The sequence below is a fragment of the Cavia porcellus genome, unplaced genomic scaffold (assembly GCF_034190915.1).
Source record: "Cavia porcellus strain 051 isolate PalLab524CR breed Dunkin Hartley unplaced genomic scaffold, mCavPor4.1 scaffold_2, whole genome shotgun sequence".
NCBI lineage: Eukaryota > Metazoa > Chordata > Mammalia > Rodentia > Caviidae > Cavia > Cavia porcellus.
The window spans coordinates 43299569-43327536 of NW_026947485.1; the positions used below are offsets into that span (position 1 = coordinate 43299569).

Sequence of the window (27968 nt, forward strand, 5' to 3'; positions counted from 1 at the left end):
TTTTATTCACTGTCCTGCCCTAAGTAACTAGAGGATTTCTTTAATGATTTAATTTGAGAGAATTCATGTGTAGAGATGGATAAATGAAGGTATAATGCATATGAGTCATTAGCTCATGTTTTTTTTATTTTTTCTAATTTTGATAGTGAATTTATTCTGGTTTCATGATACGAGTTGGGTAGCTTTCAAACATTTTGTAGAGATGTGTATTTCTTGGGATATGTCAAAATCTGCTGGTTTCTTGGATAACTCTTGACAAGCGATTTGATTTACTTAATGCTACAATCTTACTTAAGTTTCTAAAACTCTTCCTAAGCTATTTTTTGGTAATTTTTATTTTCTTATAAAACTGTCCTTGATGCCCACATTTTTAGATTAATTCATGTGTTATTTGATTATTTAACACATGAGAAAAAATGACCACAAGTTTAGGGATTTAAAACAATAGAAACATAGAGTTCTGGAGGTCTGAAGTCCCCTCAAAAAGGAGCCAGTGCTTTTCCTTCCCTGCTCCTGCCACAGAGATGGCTCACTTTATCCTCTGCCCCTATCCATAAGGAACCCTATGATTCTAACGTGCCCGCCTGAATAACCCATGATCTTCTTTCTGTCTCAAGATCATCTGCAAAATCTCATATTCACAAGGTTTAGATTAGGATTCGAACACTTTTTGGAAGGCCAGATTTGACACATTTTGCATCTTTATATTTTCTCTCTTACATGTAGATGCGTTTTATTTATTTATTTCATTTTTACGTTTATTTCTTCCTTGATCATTTTCTGGTAGTCAATTTGTTTGACGTTTGTTTATCAGCTACATCCTGACAGCTATGACAGACTGATGAATGTAGACTAAAGGTTGGAAAGACGTGGCCTGCTGGGGGTGCTGTCCAAGTAAATTTCCCCTCCTGTCATGCTCCCGACGGCGGTGCTCTGGGTGGTTGGAAGTAACCCCGTAGGATGCGTTCCAAGTCAGTGATAAAGATAATAGTACACTCTGGCTCTGCTTACCCTGCACCGCATGCTCTTTCTTCAGGAGTGAATCCTCTCAGCTCAGCCCTGGGGATTATCTGAAGAGCTCAGCTCCTCACCATACTACTCCGGAGGCCTGGGCATGCGCACCGTGCTCCCTGGTTCCCTGAGGACTCCCGGGTCTCACCTTTCCCTGCCTCTGCCGGCCTCTTCCTTCCCTCCCTCCTCCCTTCTCCCCTCCCTCAGCCCCGCCCCCTCACCCCGCCCCGGGACCTGCGAGGCTGGTTCCTGCCTCTGGGCAATTAACCTGGCCACTTCATCCCTGGCCCAGCCCGGGAGGCTCTGCGCCTCCATTCCGTTCCCTCGCCACTCCAAAGGGCTTGAATGAAATGCGCGTGGGTTCAGTGAGTGGTAAACCACCAGGGGATCCCGTCTCCCCACAAACCAGGATCTCGCTCTGGAGAAGGAGAAGGGGGAGGAGGCAAACAGCTGAGCTTCGGTCTCGCGGGCGCGCGCAGCGCTGGAGCCGCGGGAGACGCCGGGCCACCTCCCCCTTCCCGGCCGTGCACCGCCTCGCCCGCGGCGGCTCCAGGCACCACACGCTCCGCCCGGGCTGCGCCCGCGGTGCAAGTGACGAGCTCCTGTGGCCGGCGGTGCTGTCCGCCGAGGAGCAGCGCCCTCTTGCCTCGCTGCCTGCGGCGATTCGCTTCTCCGCAGGAGCAATTGACCCTGCAGTCTGTGCCTCCCTTTCGTCGTCTTTGAGCTGGTGGACAAGCAACTTTGACAGTGGTCGTAGGTTTAGAATCCGGTTTCTTGGCATCAGTAGCTTTTAAAGTCACTGGTCTTAGGTGGGACGGGACTTTCCCCGGCGCGTCAACCCTGAGTCTGACTGCAACCTGTTTCCAGCGATCAGGGGATGGAATTGTGACTGACACTCATCTGCGGGAGGGGACTGGTTTTTCTCTCTTTCTGGAGTCTCAGCTTGGAACTGGATAAAGCACAATCGAGAGGCTGTAAATAGGCAGAGCAACTGTTTCCAAGAAGGCAACCACTTCCAAAGCCAGGAAGGAGCGTGGGGCTTTGTCCGGATTTCATCCAGTCGCAACATTAATCAACAATCAGGTGTTGTTTGCAACTTTTCAAGGTCAGCCACCCGAAGCAGCAGTTCCGTCGCCGACCCTGTGGGTACACAGAGCTTGGATTGGATTTGGCTGAGAAATGCACAGGACGCCAAAAGAGGAAGGCTTGTAGGGTGGGTGTGACCCCAAGACCCATCCCTCGCTCTCCCCCATCCCGGGTCTCCTGCTGCCCAGGCATGGGAGAGTGGGTGACATGCGTCTAACTCCGCAGCAAGTTAGGCAGCAGGTGTAGGTTCTAAAAGACAGCAGAGGCTGCTGGGTGCGCCCTCGCCAAGCCATGAGGGACCGGGGCGCGCTCCTGGCTCGCACGTCGCGGGTGCTGCTTCTGCTGTTGCTCAAGATCTCCGTCTCTTCCGCCCTCTGGTTTGCTCCTGCTCCCAGAAACCTAACTTGTCTGGGGGAGAGCTGTTCACCTGCACTGCTCCAGCGTCGCAACAGGGATGCCTGGGGACCAGGAAATTCTGCAAGAGAGGTTCTTCGAGTCCGTGAGCCCCGGGCGCAGGCAGAGGCGGCGGTGCGCGCAGCGCCCTCCCGGGACCTGGCGGCGGCCGCGGGCGGTGACCCCGGTGCTGGTGCAGGTGCAGGGGCGGAGGCGTCGGCAGCCGGGCCCGCGGGACCTCCACCTGGCGCCGGTAGGTGGAGAGGTGCCCGGGGTCAGGAGCACCCTGGAGAGTTGGGGAGAGGGAACCCCACGGCCCTCCAACTCCTCCTTCAGACCTCAGAGGAGGAAGAGAGAAGTTCCAGAGGCGCTAGCATTTCCTGGCGCAGTCAGGAGCAGAACGTGAAGACGGAACCTGGAGCCAGCGATCTTTACTACTGGCCGAGAAGAGCCGGGAAACTCCGGAGCTCGCGCCACAAGTCAGGACCCACAGGGCACGAAGGACGGACACTTGCACCCCCTGGCAGGGCGCTACCCCAGAATGGGTCCTTGATTGAAGATGTCCCCGAACGCGAGGGTCCACGCCGCGGGAACAGCACCAACCGGCGCGTGAGACTGAAGAACCCCTTCTACCCGCTGACCCCGGCGTCCTATGGAGCCTATGCCGTCATGTGTTTATCCGTAGTGATCTTTGGAACCGGCATCATTGGCAACCTGGCGGTGATGTGCATCGTGTGTCACAACTACTACATGCGGAGCATCTCCAACTCCCTGTTGGCCAACCTGGCCTTCTGGGACTTTCTCATTATCTTCTTCTGCCTTCCACTTGTCATCTTCCATGAGCTGACCAAGAAGTGGCTGTTGGAAGACTTTTCCTGCAAGATCGTGCCCTATATCGAGGTAACTCCTTCTAGGGGGTCTCGGGCTTTTGGTTATATTCATTTCCAGGATTATGGCATTAAATAACTTCCGCTGAACCACCTACCTGGCTGAGCCTCTTGGCTTTTTCTTTGGGTCCCTCCTTCATTTATCTTTCTAATCTTCTGTGCATGTGTATATCCACATGAAAAAGAGGCAGCCTTGCTAAATCACTTTCAAATTCACCTGCTGCTGGAATGTGAAAAAAATCCACGATGTACGCAATTGTTTGGATGATAGATTTATTTTTCTGAATATGGTGTTGTGTATATTTCTTGATTTAGTACCCAACAAAGATTCCAGGATTAAATAATGACGAGTCCATGATTGCCCATATCAGATCCTAACCCCCCCAAAAGCACTTATATACTAGATTACTTATGCTTCACTATGATCTATCCCTTCTCTAGGAAAATTATTGCATCTTTTCTTTAATTCTAAAGTTTGAGTAGCTATTAAAAAGAGAAGAAGAAGAAAATCTTTGTCTGTTGGCCTTCTAATACATTAATAACCTCTCAAATTAGTTTAAGTGTTTGGCTGACTTCCATGTTATTTCACCTAAACTCTTAGATCGTTTCTTATTTTTTTTTTCTTTGCAATTTCTTAACAATTTTATTACTTTCGTATGAATAAATGTAAGCAAAAGGTAAGAGTTGAGGCAGCATGGCAAGAAATCTGTTTAACTTTTTCCAAGTCTGCTGTATACATTTGTTATTTATTGTGTGTACATCAGGTTGACTATTAAAGGGGTTTACTCCAAGGCTAGTAAACTCTTTAAGATGAAGGAGGCATGTAATAGGTTCCATATTTTGGGAATGAAAATTGTTTTGACTAAGATTTTGCTGCTTTTTCTTACAGCTAGTGTTCTGAACAGTTATTGTGATAGTTGGAATTTGCTCTTTAAACGGCCTCTCTTTAAACACCAGCTCTTGGAAGAGGCCCAAGTGTCTTTCTGCCAGTTGTGTTTTTAGCCAGCTGGCCCTTGATTTTCTTCATTCAGACTGTCCATTTCTTTTATGGGAGCAGAAGAAGGGAAACTGTAAATATTCCAGAGTCCCTGATCCTGCCTGGCACCAGGGCCAGTGACACTGTGTTCAACATTGTTCCAAGGCCTAGAGCTAGAGGATAAGTAAACAGAAAACAGTACTTACTTAGAAGGACCAAAGCAAGACTGTAAATAAGACCCTCTGTTATCCTGACAGGAATCAGATGTAGAATCATTTCATGGCTACTAAATCAGCTGTTGCTACTTTACCAGGACCCATGATGCCCTGGTTGCCAAGGTTGAAGTATCTCTGACACATCTACATTTGTTTGAAAGATAGTTCATTTCTGAACTCAGGAGGAGGTGCTGGAATTTACATTAGATAATACATGTCTATCTGCTAATTGCCTTCTCGAGGTTAGTTTCCATTTAGGATTTCTCTGATTGTTCATTTGAATAACACAGGAAAAAATGGACTTATGCAGAAAGGGCTTTAAAAATGAACGCCAAAGTGAACAGAGGAGGTTTTCCAACAAGAAAGAAGTGTATTAGCTTGTCTCACTGGAAAAGTATTGATATTGTACATGTAGACATTTATATGTTAGCTGGAAAAACAATAGAGATTGGACAGAAGAAAGAAACTGGGGAGAGAATAAAAAGAAGTGTCAAAGTTCTTCAAAGAAACTTTCAGTTAAAATGCCAACCAATTCAGGAAAGAATATAAACGTTTAAGTTAGCTTTATGAGATCTAAATGTATCAATTAAGCATTTAGTATGATTTAATTTTATTTCTCTCTGAGAGTTTTAAAAAAATATTTTGGTACTTTTTCCTATTTGTATTTAACTTAATTTTTGATTCTTAAGAATATTTTGTTTTTATCATTTTTATTGTTAGTAAAATCTGTTTATAGTTTTACTTAGTTACCCCCATATTTATAGTGCTCTCTGGTTTTAAGCTTTGTTTTTCCTAGATAAGTAAAGAGTTAAAAATTTCAATTTTTTTGTAAAGTTATAGTATGTATCAAAAGTCATATATACTTTTTTGCTGTTAGAGGAGTGAATGACAGTCCTAACATGTATTTCTATGTCCCTATGTAAATTATTCCTTGCAAATAATTTTATAATACTTAGAATTTTTACAAATATAATTATTGGAAAATAGTATCAGATTCATAATTCCTCATAGCCAAGAACAACAGTCTAGGTTTCAAAATAAAGAATTTCTAGCTCCCAGATGCACTGCTATTTTCACAGAAATAACAGAAATTGAGTGCCTGTCCCATGTCAGATTCCTGAAGAAACAGATCCCAGAATGGAGATTTATTGGGCATGCTTTGCAGCTCACCACCTGTCAGGGAATCCCTAAGGAATTTCCAAAGGAAACAGGGTGGGACTGAGGAAGAAATTAAATTGTGCTGCGGTTGCTACAGAGAACTCAGTTGACACCATAGGAACTGCAGGGCTGAGGGACCATGTACAGATGTCCTTAACTGAGCTAAGAGGCCTCAGCTTTTGTGTTTCTCACTGAACTACTCACTGGATACAATTTCCTCCCAGGAATGGGATATAATCTTGAAGTAGGTGGATCTCTTTGATCAAGGTCAGTTCCTAGAGTGGGATGTTTTAAAGAACTGTATCCACTGCACAGCTAAAGTAAGAAACAATGCCTCATTCCTAAAGAACTTTGGGAAGGAACAGTCTGGGTGGAGAGCCATAGTATCTGTTTCTGTGGGTTTTCAGTTACTATATTAAATTAGAAGCATATGACATTCTAATGGATCCCACTCATTTTACTAATGAAACTCAGGGCTTGAAGCAGGGAAATAACCATCCTAAGCCAATATACTTATCAAGTGGCAGGCAGACACTTAACCTAAATGCTTCATGTTGATATTTTTTCCTATTAGACTAATACCTATGAGACAAAAGTTGGATCCAGTGAGTGTTTTTTGTTTTCCTTTCTGCTCCTTAACATCTTTTAAAAATGTTTCTATCTCTACTACAAAGAAAATAACATTTTTATTATTCTATTAGTGTTGAACCTATTCAGTAGGCACTGAACCTGAAAGTCCAGTTGATATTATTTGCTACATGACAAAATTTGTGACCTTTTCTGTTCTTAAGTGTCATCTTATTTCTCATAAACATACTAAGTTCAACAGATGGTAGCTGTCTAATTTTTAAAATTGCAATAATATGAGACAACTATACATTTTAATACATCAAACATAATTATTTTAATCACTGAATAAATTATATAGTTGTATATTGTGTTCTTAAAATCACATAGTATGTTAGATTATTAAGCTGGTTACAAATGTTATGCTTGTTGGAATGATCTAAATTTTCACCTCTAATACTTTTCTCCTTGACCTCAAATCTCTAAAAACCATTTGGTATATAGACTTTTTCGTATTTCTAGATGTTTCATTTTCTTCACTTCCTATTTATTTCACATATTAACTCTTCCTTTTAAAAATTTAACCATACTCTTACTGATTTATAATGTAGGCTTTATCATTTTCCAGGAATGTAGTTCGTGTTTTTCAAAATAATTTTACTGTTAAACTTTTCTTTATTTCAAATGTTATCTTCAAGTTTCCTTGTTACCCATTTTCTCTCCTCTCTTTTGTTTTCCTCCTCTTTTTCTTTCTATTGCTTTTTTCTTCTTTTCAGCTTGGATATTATCATGATCTGAGAAGAATTGGGTTTGTACTGAAAACTAAGAGGTTTTTTTTATTACAAATTACAGACTCAGCAGTTTCTGTTCATTTATTTTATTGACTTCATCTTACTGTCCTAAGGCATGAAGACAACACCTAACTTCCAGTGTCTATCAAAGATTTTAATGATTTGATTGGCAGTGTTCTGAGAACTGTTGTAATAGATGACTCCTCCTTTTCTCTTCTAGAATTATGATATTTTTGTGACAAGTCTCATAAAGACCAAGACCAAGGGCAAATATAGTAGGAGGAAAAGTGGGGATGTGAGAGGAAAGATTGAGATGGATGAAGGCCATCATCAAGGATACAGCATTTCACAATAGCTCATCATAAAAGTGGAAGAAGTGTGACACAATGGAATGTGATGTGAGTGTCCGTGTGTCTGTAGTAGACATGGAGGCCTGAGCGTGTATTGCAGAAGGCAAATGGTAGAGGAGTTCCCTAATGCGTCGTTTACTTTAGTTTCTAACAGATGTTTAAACCTAGCAGTTCAAGCATTGACTATGCCAACTGGAATAGCTCATTGCTTATTACTTGATGGATGGGAGCCATTCAGAGTCAGTATATCACATGATTCAGATCCACTTCCAAGTATTTTCTCTCATACTTGGAATGTTAATTGGGGGTTCTGAATGATCTAGGTGACTCTTTAGTTTAAAGAATTTATACCTGTATAGTAGGACAAAGCCTTCAACTAGAGCTAAGACAATCACAGGTCTATCTGTATTTTTGTTTCATTGGGATGATTCCTATTTGAGAATGCAGGACACATCAAGGGAATGCATCTCACCAGGCCTCTGTTCCAGGGATAGGATGTGACAAATCTAGAAAACGGTGGCAAAAGCCAACTTCTCCAATGGCTTTAGAAATACTGATTTTAGAAATACTGGTTTTAAACTAGTGAAACAAATGCTTCTTTCATTGCTCTAGGTTGCAATAGCACTGAATCAGAAAGGACGATATTGGAGGCTGAAAATATCATGATATATGTATGAGATCTTATACAGATTTCCCTAGAATCTCCATATTCAAGTAATAGCACATTTATCACAGAAGAGGTTAAACTTACTTGAACAGTAGATTAGCCATTAGATATTCTGGTGGGCTTTTGATTGGAAACATGCAGACTTAGAAGTAATTTGGAAGCTACTGATAACATTCTCCAGGAAAATGGACCAAGTATATGAGAATGGTGCTTCACAAATGTTTTATGACTTCTCATTAATTCCTTTGTAATCATTTTCTACATTTCATGGAAGTCCAAATATTTATCTTATGATTCTGCTAGGAAAGAAAAATGTTTCTATTTGGATTTCACATAAAAACTAAAATAGATGATATTCAAATTTTAAAAAGTTAACTTGATTTCTAAAATTTCTAAAGCTTGTCAATGAGGTATAAACAAGACTTTTGTTTACTTCCTTTCAGATACATTGTCTGACACTTAGCTTTTAAGGAGATATGAAATGTAGAACCCAACAAAGGGATTGTGTGAATAATTTATTATTTTCTATAATTTTTCATATACATCATCATGCAGGCATTGAGTCTCTATCCATTCAATCATCGCACATTTATTGGGCTTTTCTTCAATGACAGGTACTGTGTTAGCAGTGAGCAAAAAGAGATGGAGGAAAAGAGGTGGAAGTTTCCAAAGATGACTATCATAGATGAGTTACTGCTATTAAAGTTATAGAAAAGCAATACAAATGCTATAATAGAGGTTGGAACAAAGCATTGTGAGACTTCAGGAATGGCCCTGTGATGGGACAGCTCACAATTGCATAGTTATGAAAAATTCAAGTGAACGCTATGTTCCTTTCTCACAAATTATATTCTTCTAGTATTTATAATTACCCATAGAACCTTTATCTATGATAAAAAATTAAAAGAATGAAAATATTTTAGTATGTGTTTGCTCTTTTGCTTTATCTTTCCTGACACAGGAAGACAGTAACAACAATTGACAAGGTAATTAGCTGATAAGACATAGAAATTACTTTAAAATACCAAGTTTGTGTCAGTGCCTAAAATAGCAATTTCTGCTTTGCAATTATCAGTCTTTACTAGCCATACGAACATTAAATCAATCATATTTCAAATTTTTCTTAACATAGTTACTATTGTAATGATAGTACATTAAATTGAGGTTTTTTATTTTCCTAAAATCTCAACATGTACAGTATTTAATTTGATTTAAGAGAAGTTAGGGAGGAAGGCTGACAAAGGAGATACTTTGGATGCTATGTCGAATGTGGGAAATGAATCAATGCTACTAAGAACTGGATTCATCACTCAAGCCCAAACTGAGTGCGGTAATTTAACCTGAGTTCTTGACTGCCTCCAAGGTGTCTGGTTATGTTGAGAAAATATCCTTCAACAGAGAAAAGGATGCACATATGTCTGGAAAAGTAAAACAAGTCTGATCTTCTGAGTCTGCTCAAGGCTCAGTGAGTAAGGGTCTGCCTTGCTCTTCAAGCTAGTACAGCATACACCTCATGGAATTCTTGTATCTTTAATGACACTGACAACTAGACAGTGTCCCATGGAAGTACACGGATCTGTGTCTGAGAGGTAGACTTTTGGGGGAGAGAGATGGACAGGCTGCTGGGCTCTGAAGTTTGTCTCTGGAGCTTCACTTCTGCTGCTGTCCTCTAGGATGCTCTTGTCATTTCATGTCCCAAGAATTGTCAAGGTCCCATAATTAACTCAACCTTGTTACCGAGGCCAACTCTTAAATATCCTAATTAAAATAGTGTTCTTTGTGCCAAGAGATGATGTCATCTAAAATTTCTAAATAGAGTAGAGAATGAGAATACTGTAGGTTAAAATACAGGGGTCTTTCCATTTATGAAGAAGGTACAGACATTCCCCAGTACTGGGCTTATTCTTAAGGATACTTGGAGTATATGAATTTGTGATAACTTTCACTGATATCTACCTTGACACATAGATGGTTCATGGCTTTAATGAAGCCAGAGCCATTAATTTGATCCATACCTGGAATGAGTCATTCTCTATAGGTTTATGACTCTATTCAAGATTGTTACTTGCAAATAGACTTCTTAGGTTATCACTCTTTCACAAAATAAGCTCCTTTCAGTACCCTTCCTCTTCAATGTCCCTTCCTCTACTTCTTCTGTCTTCTCCTTTGTTCAATTCATCTCTTCTAGGAAGCCATCTGTTAATTAGCTCACACTGAGTTGTGAGATTTAGAAATATTTGACTTTTATAATAGGATTAAATGAAGGAAGTATACATCTATATCAGTGGACTTCCACTAATGATGGAATTTTGGTGACAGCTGTGAAATTTCATCTGAGAAAATATGATTTTCTCTATCTTTCAAATCATAACTACCCAACTACAAAAAAATTTGTTTTTAGTTTGGATACATTGACGTAGAAATCATTGTCATAGTAACGAAGTGACGTAGGTGAAAATTCATTACTACTTTTGGGATACTTATCAGAACCTCTAGGTATATAGCTAAAATACCAGATCACATGATGATTGACTATACAGACCCTACTAATGCCAAGTATGGAAAAGCAGACTATGATTTTAAAAGAGGTATTTCATTTTGAGATAAATTTATAATTACCGAGAATATGTATGGAATATAAAATTTTAGACAGTGTGACTCCACTTGGTAGCTTTTTTCTTTGGACAAATGACACTAGTCTTGCTTATTTGCATTTTGTACAATGGACGCTTGATTAATCCATAGTTGAATTATAATGTTAGACAAGTTATATTTAAATGAACATTTTTAACTATATAAGAGATTTATTGTGCAGCTAAAGTCATATTTGATAGGAAACATTAGTTTAAACTGGCTATAAAAGGGAAAAGAAATTATGAAATCTAGACAAGTTTTGGGCTAATATAGCAGTTTAAAATAGAATTAATTGCTATTTAAATAAGTATGTGTGTGTTATTAAGCTTCAGTGAAAGCAAAGGTGAAAATAAGGTAATAATTACAACAGAGAGTTACAATTGCCTTTAAAATATTGGCTTTAAAATCTTTTTTCATGTAATACACATAAATGAATATTTATTATATGAGGATGTGTTCAATTAAGTATCAGCAATGTTAATAAAGGTGAGAATCCTTCTCTGTGGATGTTTGGCCATGAAGAACTCCTCTTAATTGCAGAGATTTGTGCACGGTTATAAAGTGTGAGGTAACTCTTCTACTCCGTCTTTGGTTTGAAAACCATTCAACATGTGTCACTGCCATGTCTCTGCTTGCTCTCTGAACGGAAGACCTTTTGATAAAGGTCATCTTATTCATAGCGGTCTGATAAACACACTTTCCTCGGTGGTACTCAAAGCAGTGCCATTTTTTTTGTGGGGAAATTGCCCTGGAGTGCTGCAAGGAACAGGCTTATGGAAAATGGCAAAGGAAACCAGAAGCATGCAGGCTCAAACCATTTAGAGTTTCAGAGGAACCTATTTTTGCTCATCCTGTGTTTCCCTTGGTTGGTTATTAGTCCTGTAACTACTGACTTACAATAGATTATCATTCATGGCCCAAATGAATGGGTTCCCTGGACAATAATGCCTTTTTTACTGAAGGAGGGCTACTTGTAAACAAAGGACAACACATAAATTGTTGCCTTCAACATTTTGATGTAAAATAGAAGTTAGATTAAAGTTCAGTCGTCATGACCTTGTTTAGAAATTTCCTAATTTTCTAAAAATTAGTTTGTGTCAGTCATTTCACTATACTTAAGCATGGAGATTTAATTTCACATGAACAAACTTTTGCTTAGCAGTACATTGTTTTTTCTTCACTGTTGGTCAATGACTTGTAGCTGAAGGTTTATTTTATCGGTCTTATACAAGTTGTACTGCACTTTAGATGATGTGTCGCCTGTTTCATAGCTCATTCTCATTCTTAATTATTTCTTCATTGGCTTTCTGCAGCGAGCTTCTGAGAACTGGAGCCATACCTAAGACACATGTTATGTTTTTTTTAATCATTTTGAATGAAAAGGGATTTGATGTAGTATAAATCTATTTGCCAGTATACCCCAAGGAATGATATTTGCACTGAATTAGACACTCAAAGAGCAAGAGCATGGAAATCCAGTTATATCTTAATTTATAAATTATGTCTTCTATATTAAGTGTCTAGCCTTATAAGTGTGTTTTTGATTGTTTTATTTTTAACAGAAACAAAGGAAACCGTTAACCTAACTTATATGGAAAAAGCAGTAATTTTTTTTTTTTTCTGGTTATGGATTGATAGCTTTACCCTGTGTCTTTTCCCAAAGTCTTTCCCCAAACTGTTGTCACAAATTTTGATGTCTAGATTAATTTTCCAGTGGCATTATAAAATTGCTGTCTCAAATGGATCTCTTAACTACTGGGTTGAAGTCTCTAAATCTGATCTTGTAGTAATAAGGAACTAGCTAACAAACTCAACATTTCCATGCAAGTGGCTATACTCGTGCTGCCTCTTTTTCATGATCAGAGTAGTACTCATTGTTATTTTTTTTTCTGTAACAAAATTTAGAAGGTAACTCTAGAAGCTATTCTCAAAACTTCCACTAAATTTTTGAGTTCAACTATTAGCTTTCTATTTTCCTTCCAGTGATTTATCTCCTCAGCATACACAGTAAAGAAAGAAAGAAATGTTATCTTGCTCCTTACTAAGGAAACAGAGGCAAGAGGGAGATGAGAATTCATCTGTCATAGCATTGAATGTCAACTGAATATAGTCACTAATTTAAGCCAGTTGTATTTTGAGTATGATTAGGAATAAATTTTTCAAGATTATTTCAAAATTGAATCTAGTTTGATTTAGCAATACATTTAAAGTATGGAATATTATGAAGCTATTTTTAGTATGCATGATTTAAGCACTTAATATTCATTCTCCAATACTTTATAAATCTCCAAATTAGCAAATATTGCAAAAGCATTAACTTTATCTCTAAAATGCATTAGCTTGCAAGAGAAAATTTAAGTAACTCGTTGAAACATTAAATGATCTTATAAATGACTAAAGTAATATATGAAGCTAATCAGCTTCTTTTCAGGGCTGTTTTTCCCCACACAGGAACAAATCTTTTACAGTTTTATAAAGGTAACTGTGTATGACAGAAATAATAGAAAGCATATGAAGATCCTCATTCTTCAAATTCTGCTTTTGTGCATCATCCTAGTATTGCATAAATTTAAATGCATGTCTTAAATCTCTACTGTCATGAGTTATTAATGTATAGTTCAAACTGCTAAATTGCAAGGTCATCCTAGCCTAATAAACTAGATAGGAAATAGATGATATTTGCAATAAATTAGATCATAATCTTTGAAATAATACTATATCTTGGGATGTTTTATAATTTGAACAGTTTGGGAAGCTAGTTAGACACCTGTAGTAATTTTCCAAGACATTTTTTTTTTTGAAATTTCGTTTGTCTCTCAATCTTGAAAAAGCAGTGATTCTGAGCTACAGTCTCCAAGCATTCATGGGTACATGAAGATCAAGGAGTCTCCACAGCAAGCATGCCAGAAATTGTTCAGTCTAGTCTACCAAAGACTTTAATGAGTCATGCCTGTGTAAACTTACATGTTGCTTGCATGGCAGCAAGTGAAGGCTATTTAAGACATTTTTTGTCCTGAGGACAAAAATTGTGCCTTACTCATGGTAGTTCCTAGATGTAACCATAGTATAATGTATGGTTTTTGCTTTGTTTTGTTTTTCTTCTGAGACAGGATCTTTTACTGTACCTAAAGTTTTCCTTAAACTCACCACCCACCTACCTCATTCTCTGGAGTGTTGCGATTACAGTTGTGCACCACTACTCCTTGTCGAAATAGCATATTTTATAGGTTTCTTGGAAAAATACCCACATATACACATATATAGCATTGAGCTAATACAGTACTCTTTGCCACTGAGAGCAAAGGAATAGAGTGTAAGGCTACTAAAGTGGGAAGAGTAGCAGTACTGCAGTGATCAAGAGTGACAGTCCTGCATGTGAGTATCCAGACTGCCACTAGCTTCTGCACATTCTCAGGCTTCTGTCTTCACTGTGTCCCGCCTGTACCTTGGAGCAGCACTGTGCTGTAGGTGGTTGCAGCTGCCTGAATTGTTACATTACTGCTCTGGATGTTGACTGAGCAGGAACTGAAGGAACTGCATTGTTCTTACTCTGGAATACAAAGGACAGCAGAACATTGTTGCTTGCAAGATAGAGCTTAAAGTTGTTTACTTTGATTCCCTTCGTCATTTCTGAATTTTGATGCCAGTCCCCTCAAAATGCTCAATATTTTTCTCCAATGGTTAACATTATCTGCTTCTAACTTTTTTCTCATCTTGAGATTTTCAGAATTAATAGTCATGCTATTAAAAATGTTTACAGTTCTGCTTTTATTGATGTTAATTATGCCTCCCATTGCAATTTAATTCATAAGTGATTGCATCTTGCTCATTCTACCTCAGGATGTTGCTTCAAAGAACTACCCATCTAAGCCAAAGCTTAATAGCTTTCCTCCCAAGAGCATATTTCTCAGTGATATCGAATTTTAGCAATCAGATATGGTCATTAAATGCAAAAGATCCAACATTCATGATACAGTTTTATAATTGCATATAATCACACTATTCTTCTTGATAGAATTTTAATACACTTTACATAAACAAATATATTTAAATATTGTGATGAAGTCTTTTCATGTTACTCCAACATTTAGAATGTTAATTACATGGGCAGGTTTTATATTTAGGTAAACAGAAACTAGGCAAGCATCTCTATGCAGACAGATTTTATCAATAATTTCTGAGGTATGTATTTAAAACATCACACATGTTAAAGACATAAAATAATCTGGGAAAGTAGTGCGAAAGCCTTTGCACATTTTTTGCTCCTTCACAGTATAAAGTTTGACATATATGTACATTTACAGAAAATATCTGAAGTAGTACTGCAGGCAGTGGCAACAGGACAGAACTGATGACAAGACTTGGCATCTGGGTGACAAGCACTATCTGTTTTGGGGATAGCTCTGCTTTCCTTATTGACTCCTTCAGCATTTATCTCTGCTGTTCTTGTGACCTTTCTGGACTGCTCATCCTGTTTTAGCTAGATCCTAACTGCAGAGAAGGCTATCATAGTAAACAACTGGAGAGCAAAAGCTTGTTGAATTTGGTGTATGCAAACAGGGAAGGCATCCCGTCCTCCCCTTTTCCATTATTTGTCAAGGAGACTGCAGATCAAATATATTAGAGATTATAACTCATTATTAAAGGTTTTGGGACTGTGTCTGAAGAACTGAGAATTTTCAAATAAAATTTGTATAAAAGCTTCTCAGTGAAAAGTCGTAACATAACTTGCTTAAAATTTGTCCTAGCTTTTGTTTTCCTGTGAGATGGAGGGAATATAAGGAACCTGTAAAATGTTTTGCTTTTCAAAGCAGGGAGCATCTTCTAATGAAGACTGGGTATGCAGGACGGCTTTGGAGAGCTCAGGAGCTAGCAATCTAACAAAACCATCTTAATACATATCCACCCACATCCATTTGCTCTCACAAAATGCTCTGTAAGTGACTTTGAGGTAGGGATGTAAATGCTGCCATTAATGATAATTGGCCCAGAATTTTGAAAATCTCTATAATTATAATTAAGGATATTAGTAGAGAAGATGCTATATTCTTTAAGTGTTGCATGTTCTTTGTAAATGATGATAGAAAAATGCCAACAATGTATCTTCTGAGCCTCTAATAGACTGCCTGTTCTTGGAGGCTCCAGGATTTTGTTACTGAGCTTTCATTTTAATAGAAATGCTACTCTTAATTTAAGAAGAATGTGAAACCTAAAACCTTAGTAACTTCATATTTGTAGTTTGCTTCATGATATATAGTGACACAAAAAAGCACACACAGCTTTGTCTTAACAAAAACTATATAGAAAGAAGCTGAAGATTTGCATACATTTACTAATTCAAAAACTTTTTGTTACATTCTTGAGAGAAATGAATCAAAACATTTGAAAAACTTAAATACAGATAACAAACATATACTGCCTCAAAATTTAGGAAAACTGTCTCCAAATAAAAAGTAAAAAGGCCTGGGGTTGTAGCTCATTGGCAGAGGACCACTGAGATTTCTCTTTAGCACACAAAACAAGTGTAAAATAAACTACTGCAATTTCCACATGGCACTTTTTGATGTAGACTTTGGGAATGAATGGCGGACCCTTCTCAGATTTCTCCAATATAGCAATTATTGACATTAGAAATATATGACCAGAAGACAATTGTACAAAGTGGAGCTCAACTTTAGAATTGTTTTGGGTCTCAGTATAGGAATGAAGCAAAATTTTCCATTAAGATGAGCATCTCATTAATTTGAAACATTAATTTTCAAAAGGCAAATGTAGAAATGGCTTTTACTTTTTTCTCTTATATTGGTGTTTATGGAATATTTCCTGAAAAAATAGTTCTTCAAGAACAGGAATTGTGGTTAAAGCCCAGTGGTAAGCTCCTTATCTGTGCTGATCCAGAACTTTTATATTTTTATTCGTTTTTGTTTGTTTGTTTGTTTGTTTTTTTGAGTTCGTATATCTCATTTTGCAACAGGCTACATTAATGGTAGACTGGAATGGTAATGGAATCTATCTATTCCATAGATATAATGTCCATGTTTTTTATATTAGAATTAGTAGATATAGTGTGATATAGGTATAAGAAGAAGCATGATATTTGACCTTACAAATCTTAGAATCCACAAGGCAAGTTGCCATAGTTCTGGGGACAGTGACAGCTTGGATGCAGTAGATAAACAGCAAATGTTTTCAGCACTAAAATTGGAAGGCAGTTGGTATTCCTTTTGTTAACATGATCCCATGAAATCCTAGAAAATTAGATACTAACATTATATTCATTTTTTTCCTTGACTTTTGTCAAGGCATGAGCTACCATGGGAGCCTTTTAGAGCTTTCAGTAATCACAAATAGTAGGCTGCAGCATTCATGTCATAGACGGCACCACTGGAATACTCCTCAGATACTCCTACCACCAGGCAGAGGGAGAGTGAATGATGTACTCTGGTTTCTTGGTCATACCTTAAAGGATTATCTTCAGTTAAGGATTTTTCTTTTAGGATCATGTTTTATCTGAAAGCTCTTTAACATTTTTGCCTCCTATCTATTGTCTTTGTTTAAGTACATAAACAATGAATACATTTATTAAACACTAATATTATTTAAATTTGTCTCAAAATATTTGAGTCCATCTGATGCTCCCATGTGACTGCTGTGTTTCTCTTGTGACCAGATCAGCCTTCCTCTTGTTGGAAGAGTGTGACTTTCTGAGGAAAGAGTCTATACCTTGTACCCAACTGTATCCCCAGTATCAAGCACAGCACTTGGCATAGAGTTGTTATCTTGCAGATAAATGCTTGAGTCACGTGCTGATCTATATGTCACATTAGGATGTAGCTACCATGCTCAATATTTTGCATGTAAATGGATAATATGTTTCCTTTAGGAACATGCACTTATATTCCTGAAAAAACTTCTGTGTGAAAGAAACAGCAACATATATTTGCCTCTTAACCTTCAATTACTGATTCATTTAGATATCTAGAGCATACACATATGTAAGGAATGATCTCTGGATACAGTGTTTTGTCTAATCAGTGTCAAAGTGTTTTGGGAGTCAACATTTTCCTGTGGTTATGATCATATAGTCATTGTATTTTGTATCTTTCTATTTTCATGTTTTTTTATATGTACTTTTAAAACTCTTCAGTATTTCATATTTATTTTTATTTGGTAAACATGTTTATTTTATAATGAATGTGCTTATTTGATGTCTGTAACTTGTTTATTTTGGCACACTTTGGCCCAAAGTGGCTGATTATCTCTTGGATAAATAGATTTTTGATTTTATGAATTCAGGTTCCCTTGAACTTTATGAGATTTCTCTGAGGCTTGGATATAAAGTACGTTCATGTTTGCCTCTCCTAGGTACCTGGGATGATTTTAAATTCCAGTTGGGTTTTTATCTGAAGGATGTAGATGGTGTGATTTTTGGCCTTAAATACCATGTAAACTCAGGTTTTTACTTAGAATATGCCAAACCTCCTCCCCAACCTCTAACTTCTAGCAGGCAGAGTCTACTAAGTTTCTCCCTTGTGTCTTTCTTTTTAAAATGTTCTTTACTTGCTAAAGATGTCAGTTATTGGGAGAATTCCAAATCCAAACCAGGTCTCCACCTTAATACACACATTGACCCCAAGTTTCTGTCTTGTCTTTGGGGTCTGGACACATGATCCCACCCTTCTATCTAAAACTAACTGCAAATCCTCAGGAAGACAGACAGCTGCCCCCAGGACAAATGCGCAGTGGAAGACGAGATGAGGGAAAGATGGGTGGGATTCGGTTCTGATTGGAACTTTTTACTGATTTTGGCCTCTGTTAAATTGCATTGTTTTCCTCATGAATTTATGCCTTTGAAAATAATATTAAAATACTATACATTATTTTGCATTTAAGTGAAATTGGGCAGCATCTCTAACCTTCTAGCTTGCTGAGGACAGTAAGGTCCTGGGTGCTTCCCAAATGTGAAGTAAGGGATATTACTAATCTCCATGCTGGCAAGCATCCTTTTCAGTAACAAAAATGGAACATAACTTCCACACCCTTAGATATTTGCTAGATCTCCTGGTTATAGGCATTGTCACGGTGATTGAAATTCTTAGAGTCTCTGAGTTCTTATCTGTAATAAAATGGTATTAGACCAGGTGACCTTTATAGATGCTTCTAGCTCTCAATTCTTTTTATTTTTCATAACACCAGCTGTGGATTGCTAAACTTTTTTCTTTCTTCTATTTTCATTTTCACAATGATTCAGCTATGTATTATCCATGCCTCATTCCTGGAAATGTCTCTCTGTCTCTCTCTGTCTCTGTTTCTGGCTCCCTCCCGGCTCTCTCCCTCAGCTCTACTGTGTTAATCTTAAAGAAGCATCCAGATGAATGTGTTCTCTGTCCCCAACAGGTCGCTTCTCTGGGAGTCACTACATTCACCTTATGTGCTCTGTGTATAGACCGCTTCCGCGCTGCCACCAATGTACAGATGTACTACGAAATGATCGAAAACTGCTCTTCCACAACAGCCAAACTCGCTGTCATATGGGTTGGCGCTTTACTGCTGGCACTTCCGGAAGTTGTTCTCCGCCAGCTAAGCAAGGAGGATTTGGGGTTTGGTGGCCGAGCTCCTGCAGAACGATGTGTCATAAAGATCTCACCCAATTTACCAGATACTATATACGTTTTAGCCCTTACCTATGACAGTGCAAGGCTGTGGTGGTATTTTGGCTGTTATTTTTGCTTACCCACACTTTTCACCATCACCTGCTCTTTGGTGACTGCAAGGAAAATCCGCAAAGCAGAGAAAGCCAGCACCCGTGGGAACAAGCGGCAGATCCAACTAGAAAGCCAGATGAACTGCACAGTAGTAGCCCTGACCATTCTATATGGATTCTGCATTATTCCTGAAAATATTTGCAACATTGTCACTGCCTATATGGCCACTGGAGTTTCACAACAGACAATGGACCTACTGAACATCATCAGCCAGTTCCTTTTGTTCTTTAAGTCCTGTGTCACGCCTGTGCTGCTTTTCTGCCTCTGCAAACCCTTCAGCCGGGCCTTTATGGAGTGCTGCTGCTGTTGCTGTGACGAATGCATTCAGAAGTCTTCCACAGTGACCAGTGATGACAATGACAACGAATACACCACAGAGCTGGAGCTCTCTCCGTTCAGTACCATACGCCGGGAGATGTCCACTTTTGCTTCAGTTGGAACTCACTGCTGAAAAGCAGTACTGGGTTTGATCAGATCTGTTTAATTTTCATATCCTGTGAACATTTTTACTTAGTATTTTTCCCTTCCAAGGAAAACATGCAAAAAATAATAATAATAAACCAAGGAAAGAAATACATATTAATGACTATAGAACTGATTTTGCAAATTAATATTTGTGCTCTGAAAAAAAAGTGTTTATATTTAGTTATTGAAGAAGAACCAGAAGGTCAATAGTTTTAGATAATTTTATCTGGTATGGTGCTAATATTTTATTTGGAAAAAGTTACTGCACCTTAACTTAACTAATTGGCTAGATTTCTTTCTTTTTAAAATGTAGTTATTGTATATTGATGATAGTTATGTGGTTTTGCAAGTTATTTTATGTTTAAATTGTGACTGAAAGTATATTGTATATGGTATTGTGAAACGATTTGTACTTAGAGGCATTTACAAAGTAGCACCAAATAAATTTCACTTTATTCTTTAATGTCATTGTCAATCTACTTTTAACCAAGATTCAATAAATCTTTTAATTGCCTTAAAGACACAATTACTGGTTCTACGCACAATTTAAAACTGACCTTACTGTTTTATTATGTTCTCCTCTAAGGCAGGAAATAGCCATGTTATAAAGAAGCTTTCCTAAGAATAGTATTTTATATGCATGACTCATAAACTATATTGTATCTTAAAACAAAACTATTTTTAATATTCACATACAGATGTACAGTTACATCCAAATATTTATGAAATATAAATAAATAGCAGAGTAGGAAAAAAGTATTTTTTAAAAAAAATTCTCTGAACTAGCATGTAGATCTATAGGTTTTCCCATAAGGTATTATGGACAGAATCAATAATTTTAAAAATGCGCTTAACATCAGATTTCTTGAAACACTGGCCTTTGAAGTTTTGTGAATTCTGTATGAAGCACTTTGAATTGCAATTTTCCCCCTTTTAAAAAGTGAAGATGATTAAATCTATATAATTTAACTGCTTTAAGAGGAATGAAAGTAGCAGAATTATAAAGTATGTGCTTAATTTATCCTGATTAAGACACTTGAATATTCAAATACTATCTGTAAGTTGACATTTCATAAACTCCCACTACAACCCTGACCCGCTCTGTTTGGAATCTATGCACTCTTCTTGCCTCTCTGGAAGTTTTAAGTTGCTGCAATTGTGTTGGTTTCCTGACATATGGGACACACGTCTAAATGAGATGGCAGAGACAGTGACCTGGTGACACAGTGATATTTAAAAGCTATCAAACATGTGATTGAATGTCTCTGTCCTTAGAAAAACATTGCATGATAGGTGAACCCAATTTTCTATCTGGGATAATGTGTTTTCTGCTTGTGGATTTCTATACTATTTGGCACAACTGAGTCAATGCCTTCCTTCATCTGGATTTAACATAATGTTTTTTAAAGTCACTAATGTTCAGTAGTAGAAAACTTAAAGAAAACTGAACTAGACAATTTATTTCCCAAGATAAGCCTATATTAACTAAATGACAGTGCTCACACTGTCTCCTTTCCCGAGTCTGATACTCTTCAAAGGGATTGTTTTATTTTATTTTCTATTTTGTCAGGGTCTCAAGGGAGGATAAAAACAAGGTGTCGTTTTCTTACAATACCTGTGATAGGCTTTCTCAAGTGAACATTTGAGGACACCTAGGTTTGGGCTGCAGAGCAGATAAACAATTGTGACTTCACAGTGCTTCTTGTACTTAGATAACTTCCAAGTCAAGAAATATGAGTGGGAGAACATTATGTAGAAAGTTGCCATGTAGTTGCCTACAGTAAATAAAGATAAGTGGAAAACAGGCTGAGATCATACAAAACCAGTGAAGGGTAGACTGGCAGGAAAAAGACAAACACATAATCAACTATGATATCACCTAGGACCTTTAACCAGAAGGAAGATGTAGGTTTGGTCACAGTAGAGGAAAGTCAAAGAAGAAATCAGACTAAAGAAGAACTTGACGGCCATTGTGAGATAACTCCTGGTAAGCTTTCAGAAACAGGCAATGAAATGTTGCAGGAGGACTACACATTGCAAGGGGAGAGAGTAAGTTAAGCAGGGTATATAGGAAGGAATCACTGGGCATGACTAAAGAATAGATGACTAGCTCAGTTTGGCTCCTGTGCTCTGTGTGCATAGAAGCTGCTATGGTTTGAATATAGTTTGTGTCTCTCAAAGCTCCATGTAATAGAAACATGGTCCTAATGAGGCAGTATTAGAAGACAATAAAACTTTTATGATTTAAGCCCCAGTTAGAAGTGTTTGGACCATGAAGGCGCTACACTCATGGAAGAGAATCAGTTTGTCTCATGGGACTGATAGCAGGTTAACTCTGTGAGACCAGAGCAGGTTAGTACAAAGCAAGACCACTTGGCGTCTGCAACTGATTCTTTTTCTACTTCTCCATTACACTGTGGTATACTCAAGAGGGGCCTCATCGAAGACCATACATGTGGGGCACCCTGATCTTGGACTGTCAGCCTCTAAAACCATGACTTAAATAAACCACTTTAGTTAATAGAGTACTCAGTAGCAGGTTTTTTATTATAGTTACAAAAATGGGTTAAGATAAGAAATCTTGTGAAAAATATGTATTGAGGTCACGTAATAAAAGGGTCACATTTTGAAAGATGTTTAGATAGAGTCGAGGAAGTGGAGCTCTGTTTTGTGTTTTCTTTTTTTTTTTTTTTTAGGGTTTTTGAGTATTGGAGAAACATCGTCATAACTGCAATAGGAAGACAAATAGGCTGGATGAGGAGAGTCTGGACATGAAAAATGATAAGGAAGCTATTATGCATTGGGCCATAATTAAAGCAGGGAACATGAATTTCTTTTTTATTTTATGCTTGCCTTTTGATACATATACTTTCTCATTGAACCCTACCTCTTTCAAAGTAGATACTTTAATAACTCAAAATAAGTTGTCCAGAATATAATGATTTAAAAGGTTTTTTTAATCAAAAAAGCAATTTCTGTAACTTATTTTTATATTGTTAACTCTTTTTGTTAAACTTTTTCTCTGTTCCAGAATCTATCCAGTGTCTTTCCTTGCCCATTTAGAAAAAGAAAGTTAAATCTAAGATTAAATCCAGGAAAGTTATTAGAGAACTCTACAAATGGTGTATGGTTACCTTAACCAAAATAAATTTGTGCTTTCATTAGAGTCAATGAAAAATTATTTTCAAAATATATGCACCTATTTTTATAACTGTATAGCAGAAAAAATGCAATATCAAATTTCTTCCATGATTAACAATTTTGAACCCTTCAAATTCATTCCTTTAAGCATCAATTTAAGGAACATATGTATGTCTTCTTTGTGTCTAGTGCCTGGTCTAGAATATATGACCTAACGTATTAATTTTTTGATTCCTGCATTAAGTAGCTTATTTCTTGAAAATAAGATATATATGTAAATAAATAAACTTTAAAATGTGTAGGATGCATGAAATGTGCTGGAGAAAAGGTGGAATGACAGAGGAAAAGGTGACTTGATTTCTGATTGTGAAGAGGCCAAAAAAAAAAAAAAATGGGAAAAGTCCAAGGGAAGGAACAACTCTGGTCCAATGTGGAGATTATGGGTGTGCGTGCTACACCCCAGTGGGTGTCACATATGTACAACATAAGACACAGAAAGGGTCTTCTCTATGTTCTCCTCCCCTTTTTCTCTTGTTGCTCATGCTGTTTTCTGCTGCTGTGAACTGTTGCCTTCTGCCATATGCCACTCTGTCTTGGAGTCTGCTGATTGTGGACTGAAGCCTCCACAAACTGAGCTAAATAAATCTTTTCTTCCCTAACTTTGGGTGTTGGTATTTTGTTCCAGCAAAGAGAAAAAATTAAACAAGACAGAATTTGGTACCACTGGAGTGAGGTCATTGGGGTAACTATACATGACCATATGGTTCAAAAGCCTTTGAGAATGGTTTGTGGGAAGAGTTTAGAAAGGTTTGAAGAAGTCTCCTTAAAGTGTAGAACTGAAATGCCTTAGGCTGTTCTGCATGGGAGATTCTGGTCAGAGCTCAGAAGACAAGAAGGCTAATAGAAATCCTGTAGGTACAGATCACACTTGGAAGGTTTCTACTAGGAAGGACTGCATTGTTGGACTCCAGATGATGTGTGTGATGCTTGGGAGAAGTTTTCTTATGTCCAGAGACTGCCTGAGACTGAGATTAAGGACAGTAAACTAATTATTCTGGCAGATGAAATTTCAAGGCAGTCAAATGTTGAGGTTATGGTATGGCTCTTGTTGTGGGCTTTTTAGCCAGATTTATGTTGCAAATCAAGAGCAAAGAGCCCATATGGGTGATGTAAAATATTGAGTTTGGCCAGGAAAAAAGCTCCAGTGAAGCTGTGATGCTAATTGCTGAGAAGGAACAGAAGAGTAGAAAAGATGGCCTGAGGGCACCTCAGAAGTGGTGTGTCTCCACTATTTGCAGTCTCAAAACTATAAAAGTGAAAGATGGCTTTGAGGAGAAAGCTGCAGAGCACCATGTTCAAGGATAATGTCAACCTCACTGTTTCACAGAATGGTGTCAGTGAGCATATGAGGCTCCAAAATGGCAGCATCAAGCTGGGTTTCAAAATGGCAGTGACACAGAGAATTTGTTCTTCAGAATCAGGTTCAGAGTGCCCAGCCATCCAGGCATTCAACCACTACAGCCAAGAAAGAGAAGTCTGGCTACTGCTCCAGCTGGCAGTGGACCTTGGCAGCATTCACAGTGTGCTGGTTTTAAGCATATGCAATTGCACTAGTTCTGAGGTTAAAGAGGCTTCCACCTCAATCTCAGAAGGCATGGGAAGTTAAGCAGTGTGTTCCTAAGTGGGCAGTGTGTGAATCTCTGTGTGTGAAGGCAAAGGTACAATGAAGAACCTAGAAGTTTGGAAAAGTCAGGAGCATAGATCATTTAAGAAAGCTTCAAGGAGGGAGCAAAGCTAGCTAAGGAGATGCTGTGAGAGATACAACCACTAGCGGTGCCATAGTAGTGGAGTCACTAAAGCCTTTTGGAGCTCACAGCTAGATTTCTTTGGATATTTCAATGGCTATGGTCCTTAACATTTGCTTGATTTGGGACTTGCTTTGGTCCCAAACCTTTGTATCTCCCCATTTATACCTTTTGGAGTGGTAATTTCTATCTTGTGCCATTGAATATTGGAAGTGTTTAACTAACTTCATTTGTGCAGGAGTTCACAGCTAAAAGATTGCCTTAGATCTTGGAGACTTGGGACTTGTACTTTTCAGCAATGTTGAGACTGTTAAGATTTTGGCAATTTTTGGAGATGGACTAAATGTCTTTTGCATAAAGGATGTGCGTGAGTTTTTTGGCAGCCAGGAGTAGAATGTTATAGTTTGTGTTCGGATGTTCACCCAAAGCCTCATGCAGTCATGGAGGTAGCTGCTTGGTGATTGGTTCATTGTCTAGCACTGGGATTGGTGGTGTGAGTGCTGCCACCACTCAGTGGTAGGTAGACAACATACAATATAAGGGAAGGAAGGAGGCGTGCTTTCCCTTTTTCCCCCTTTTGCCCTTTTCGCTCTTGTCACTTGCAGTCACCATGAACAGTTGCTCCTCAGCTCACTTAGTCACTGCTTCAGCTCCTGTTCTCGGTGCTAATGGTCCATAACTTGCTGCTTTGATCCTGGTTTTCCCTTGTGATGCTTGTGTTTGGCTCTCGTGTCACAGTGATATGGATATCACTGAGTTCAGAAATGCTTCATTCCTGAGTTTCTCAAGTAATTTTGGAAGAAATGCTGTTAGTTTTCTTCCCTCTTTAGTAAATTTTACAAGTAAAGCCATCTTACTGGGACTTTCATTTGGAAAATTTTCAAACTAAGTTCAATTTTAAAAGTTTTCTGAGTATAATTCATATTTTATAATTCTTGAGTCAATTTGGTAATCTGTATTCTCTAAAGGAATTTTCCTTTTTTACTTAAATTACAAAATTGTCAGAAAAAGTTATTTATGACATTCCCTTAGGTGATGGTTAACTTTGAGTGCCAACTTAACTGGGTAAATTCCATAACAGACCCTTGAGTAGCTGATAAATACTATTTCTGAGTATATGTTTCAGGGTGGGTTCTGAAAATATAAACAATGAAAAAGAACTTAGATACTAAGTGCCTATTTAATAGAAAGAATAATGTCCTCAAATCACTAATGAAAAATACACATTGAGAAACTACAAAATGATGAGCAACTAAATCCAAAAGAAAGCTAAGCCAGGAAATACTATTCAAGTAGAAATTAAGAAAGTATAACAGGGAAAATGATAGGGAAAAAAACAGCTAAACCAATGCTGCTTTTTTGGAAAGATCAACAAATTGAAACATCTTTAAATAGATGAATAAAAAGAAAGAGAAAAAGAGCATCATTATTAAAATCAAGAGTCAAAGAAGTATTACCTCCAAACCTACATAAATTCAAACAGTTATAAGGAAGCTGATAGTATGACTTCCAGTTCATATTCAAAGGTTTGAGAACTAGAGTGTGGTCGGGAGGGGACTGCTCGGATAAGCCTGAGAACAAAGACTGCTGATGTTTATTCTATATACACGGTCACATAACTTGATCCTTGAGTAATCATTTAGTGTAATAATTATAAGAGAAAGTGTCTTTGGAGATTATAAATAATAACCCCTTTTTTCTTAACCAGTGCATACACAGAATGCCCATTAAAATAAGCTAATCTGATGACACATAGTAAATGTCCAATAAGTACTTACTTTGTGAAAAAAAATCTTTAAACTGAAAGAGCATGCAGAAAATACAACTTGGCCAAGTGTAAATGTGAAACCAGAACTGTGAATTAAATGTAGCAACCATTTTTAAAAAAAAAAATAGCATACATTGTTTGTCCTGTAATGTATTGTGACCATTCAATTAAGAATGAAGCATTAACCAAATGATCTACACATCTATGACCATATACATGGGATGTTGGGATATATTCTGGATACTGGGATATATTATGGCCTCTGGTGTTATAGTTAAATCTTTAAATATCTTCCTTCTACAATCATTAGGTAGGCCTGGTATCCTAACAGCTACTTTCCACCTTGACTGTTTTCGCATGCTATACATTTTGCTAAATCTTGGGGAGAATAAAGTATACGTGTCAGACACAAAGCTCTTCCTGATCAAGGTTACATTACCGTGCACCTACAGACAGTAAACACTAAATTACTCAAATGTGATTAGTGCTGAGAAGGAAAAGTACTTTAGGAGTATTTAGTAAGGAAAATGCAACCTAACTGTAAGGTTCACACAGTTCCTTTAAAAGAGGTCTAAGAAAGGGCTGGGATTAGAGGGGAGAAGTCTAGGTAGAAGAAGGTACTGCACTATGGCGCTGTGTGGAGACAGAACAAAGAGAGCTCAGGCAAGAAGGCCTTTTTGTTCATTTACTGTGCTTTTTTGTTACATGTAGGAGAAATAACTTGACTTTATTAATGTGCATGCCTTTCTGTGGTTTAGAAGGAACCACTCAACATTGTAGAAAAAACAAACTTCCTACATAATTGAATGCCACAGCTTCACAACGTTCAGTTCTGAAATTTTACCATCTATCACTAAATTGTGTTTTCTACAGTTTTATCCAAAAGTTGTAAGCTGTCACAGGATAAGAATTTGTGGATTGAAGAAATTGTGTTGGAATAAATGGAAGATAATTATTATCAGCCTACTTCTGAGGTCTTTGATTCCTAGAGCTATGATGCTAAATCAATTTATCCTTGCATGCTATAGATTTATAGAGGACTTGAAGTCTTTGCAGCTTGAATACTGGATAGAATTTTAAAAACTAGTTAATTGAATCTCAAAATAATCATTGTCTTGAACAAATAATGCTTTAGTCAGTCACATGGCTGTTAAATGTTGTTGCTGTTTCCTGAGAATCCAATTGTCAATTCTACAAACTGAATTCAGTATTTTTCTTGAATTTTAAAACACACATGCAGTAAATTCTATAAAATCCATAGGAACCTAAGGAATTGAATGCCATGCTAT

The 27968-nt window shown here is 37.8% G+C and overlaps 1 protein-coding gene across 1 annotated transcript; it reads left to right on the forward strand.

The window, feature by feature from the left end:
• Positions 1–1302: 1302 nt before the first annotated feature.
• Gpr37 (G protein-coupled receptor 37) lies at positions 1303–23765 on the forward strand. The gene is made up of 2 exons (XM_003475157.5): positions 1303–3390; positions 19133–23765. Exons 1-2 carry the CDS (start codon positions 2389–2391, stop codon positions 19949–19951), a joined length of 1821 nt encoding a protein of 606 aa, XP_003475205.1. The 5' UTR covers positions 1303–2388; the 3' UTR covers positions 19952–23765.
• The last annotated feature ends 4203 nt before the right edge of the window (positions 23766–27968 follow it).

What these genes read in the sequence shown, in the direction of transcription:
- Gpr37 (XM_003475157.5), top strand. Translation starts at nt 2,389, where the DNA reads ATGAGGGACCGGGGCGCGCTCCTGGCTCGCACGTCGCGGGTGCTGCTT. An exon ending in AGATCGTGCCCTATATCGAG is followed by an intron (nt 3,391 to 19,132) that starts GTAACTCCTTCT and finishes TGTCCCCAACAG; the next exon opens with GTCGCTTCTCTGGGAGTCAC.